The sequence below is a fragment of the Opisthorchis viverrini genome (genome assembly GCF_000715545.1).
Source record: "Opisthorchis viverrini unplaced genomic scaffold opera_v5_13, whole genome shotgun sequence".
NCBI classification, from domain to species: domain Eukaryota; kingdom Metazoa; phylum Platyhelminthes; class Trematoda; order Opisthorchiida; family Opisthorchiidae; genus Opisthorchis; species Opisthorchis viverrini.
The window spans coordinates 2999307-3002205 of NW_008751669.1; the positions used below are offsets into that span (position 1 = coordinate 2999307).

At 40.9% G+C, this 2899-nt stretch overlaps 1 protein-coding gene across 1 annotated transcript in view; it reads left to right on the forward strand.

Moving 5' to 3' along the window:
* Positions 1-2899, forward strand: part of T265_01264 (hypothetical protein) — a gene marked incomplete at both ends in the record, with an annotated part of 33639 nt that overhangs the window by 14350 nt on the left and 16390 nt on the right. Inside the window, 2 exons of the mRNA XM_009165249.1 lie at positions 86-268; positions 1352-1670. Coding sequence (XP_009163513.1) covers positions 86-268; positions 1352-1670 — 502 coding nt within the window. The remainder of the gene's footprint in view (positions 1-85; positions 269-1351; positions 1671-2899) is intronic.

Here is a 2899-nt window from a genome sequence, read left to right on the forward strand (position 1 = left end):
GACCAATCATTACATTTATATAATTCAGCGTGGTTGTTTCGGCTTGTAGCTTGTTACAAAAACTCTCTCTTCCATTCATCCATAGTTTTTAACGAAAGCCAACACAAACACAACAGAGAGCAAGCCTTTTCGACTTGTCACGGCATATGAAATATTCGGGAATCAAATTAGATCGGATTTATTTGAATCCGACACCAGTTCATTTGAGGATATTGCACAAATCCAAATTCGATCGCGTCCGGGTCCGTTGAAAAATTACTTTACGAACGTAAGTGACTATTTTCTTCGCTCAACTACTTCTACACGGTCCTGTTCTTGTGTTCTTTCTCTTCCGAGTAACTTCATTCATACCGTAAGCATCAGCTGGAACAAGCAGCACTGGGTTACAAACAATCTCAGATAACTATTGATCAACAATTCAGATTTAATTTCCCCATCGGGGTTAAATTGGGCCAGTGCCGTTCATGACTGTCATTCACTCTAGCTGGAATGGGACACTGGAGAATATAATGGTACGAAACAAGACTGATAGGCCCAATTTAGTCAGGTATTTTAACATTGTCAAAGTATTAACCCTTTTGCAGCAATTTAAACTGACTGACCGACAGAGTAAACGGAATATACTTGTTCATGAATTCATCGAATTTGTAAATGTCTCCCAGTAAGCTACGGAACCGCTTGCCACAGAATCCAACAGTAGTTTATGTTCGACTGTAACTAACGTGAACCTTCAGTTTTCTTTCAAATGCAGTTTAGATGGTCTAATCTAGCTAAAGTCAGGTTTTCAGACTTCTACATTCACATCAATCCCTTCTAAACATTCATCTTTTTGCCCTGGTGTTGTTATTCTTAGTGCGCAACAAATGGACGATAAAGGACTCATTTCACTCGTGTTGGGGATCTACAGCACTTCCCGTTCTTGGTTTTGCGGAGCTTGAACTCCTGGCATCCAACAAACGCAGCTAGCATGTTACGACATCTCTACCAGCACACGCTAAAAACACCCAACTGACGGCTTTTGGATGGACGAAAGTGTTCAACCTTAGGCGATGAGATTATTTAACCCGATTTCAAAAAAACAGGGAGTGTGTAGCTTATGCTTACGAGTCTTTTTGATTCAGACCAGTCAGTAAAAAGAACTTAGCCAGAAACTTTACTGAAGTGTTTATTGATAGTGACTTCCGTCGCATCAGAATGCCACGCTGATGAGTGTGTTAAGCAGTTGCTAGGTTTTTATTAGGCTTCTAAAAACAACCAGTAATTTGGGCTTATTCAGTATGAGGCGGCTGCCCCAAAACCTAATGGACAGTTTCAAGCAACTCACTCTCATAACCTCGACTCATTCTTATAGGTATGCCCAAAGCTACAGGTGAATATTTTACCGGTGCTGGATGATTCGGAATTTGACAACAAAAAGGATTATACTGATTTACAATCAAGCCATCCAATCGCTCATTGCTATATATCGCTGAAATCCTTAAACGTAATTGACGATGTGTCGAATTCACAAATCTCATCAACGCCATGCAAACTGCTCATGGACAGTCCCACGCAGCAATCAACGAAAGAATCGGAAGAAGATGATCGAGGTGATGAGGGACATGGGGTTGGAAACAAGGCAGAGTATGGATTCAGCGCTTGTGTGTATCTGATCAAGAAACGCTCCTCGGGTAAGTTCATTACCAAGGATTCTTGTATTGCAGTTTTACCGCGACATTCACTGATTCACTGCCGTTTTATGATACTCTTCGACTGAATGTGTTTCACAAAGGTCTTCGCATATTTCAGTCCATACGATCATCGGAATATCGCAGTATACTCTCCTGAAGGAAACTACTAACGATGTTGCTGGAAACTCCTGAAAAGCCCACGACTATTACAGTCATTGCTAAATCAGTTTGTTTTTCAAGGAGACCAACTGAATCTATCGTTTATGACATTCTTCAACTGAATGTGCTGCACAAAATTCGCCACATGTTTCACTTGGCACGATATTCAAGATATCACAGCGTATTTCCATAAAGGAAAATACTCAAAAGGTTGCTGAAAGCTCTCCGAGGCGGTCTGTGTGCGGCAGAATCATTTGAAGAGCCTAATAAACGAGAGATTCGGTTGAGTAACCCGTGAAGACCAAAGAGACTTGCAGATGGGTGTATTTTTTGGCATCATTCTAATTTTGGTCCAGGTAGAACGTAATGTTGACGGAAACTCGGAAACTGCACCTGATGAACCTCAAGATGGGCGAAACCGGTCATAGACTGTGGAAAATTGTTCAGCAACCACGTGCGTATTCCACTACCGGTTTCATCCTTGTTTTTCGGGCTCATCACGTAGGTGCATCCCCTAAGTTTTCGTCAAACTTATGTCCTACTTGAACCCAAATTGCACTTAATTCGATTTATACACTCATTTGCGTGCCTATTGGGAGAGTCTCAATTCGAAGACCGATTAGGTGTCCCTATTGAATTCCAGCTTAATCTATTGTCTTTAATGTGTAGTAGACAGGCCGCCTCATGTTTCTTGAAGCGTAAACTTAGAACATAAGCAACTCGAGGACTACGCCTACTTGATGAGCTGCAAGAAGATGAATCCCGTCGCAGGTGTTCGAAGAGCTTTCTGCGAACTTTTGAGTGGTTACCTGTATTCTCATTTTATGTGTGTATGTATGGTGTCAGGATAATTATGAAGTCAAGTAAAAGATGATACTTGCTTTAAATTTGTTCTATTATTGTAGCGATTAAAACTAAGCCATTGGAATTTATGGCTTCTTGTAAACCTTTATTCTCCCGCACCGCGCAAGCGTGATATCTATTATCCTAACAGGACAAGATGAAACAAACGTTTTTCTTAGAGTTTCATCGTATTTACTGTTTTTCCTTCCCGTTGGTTGCATATACAG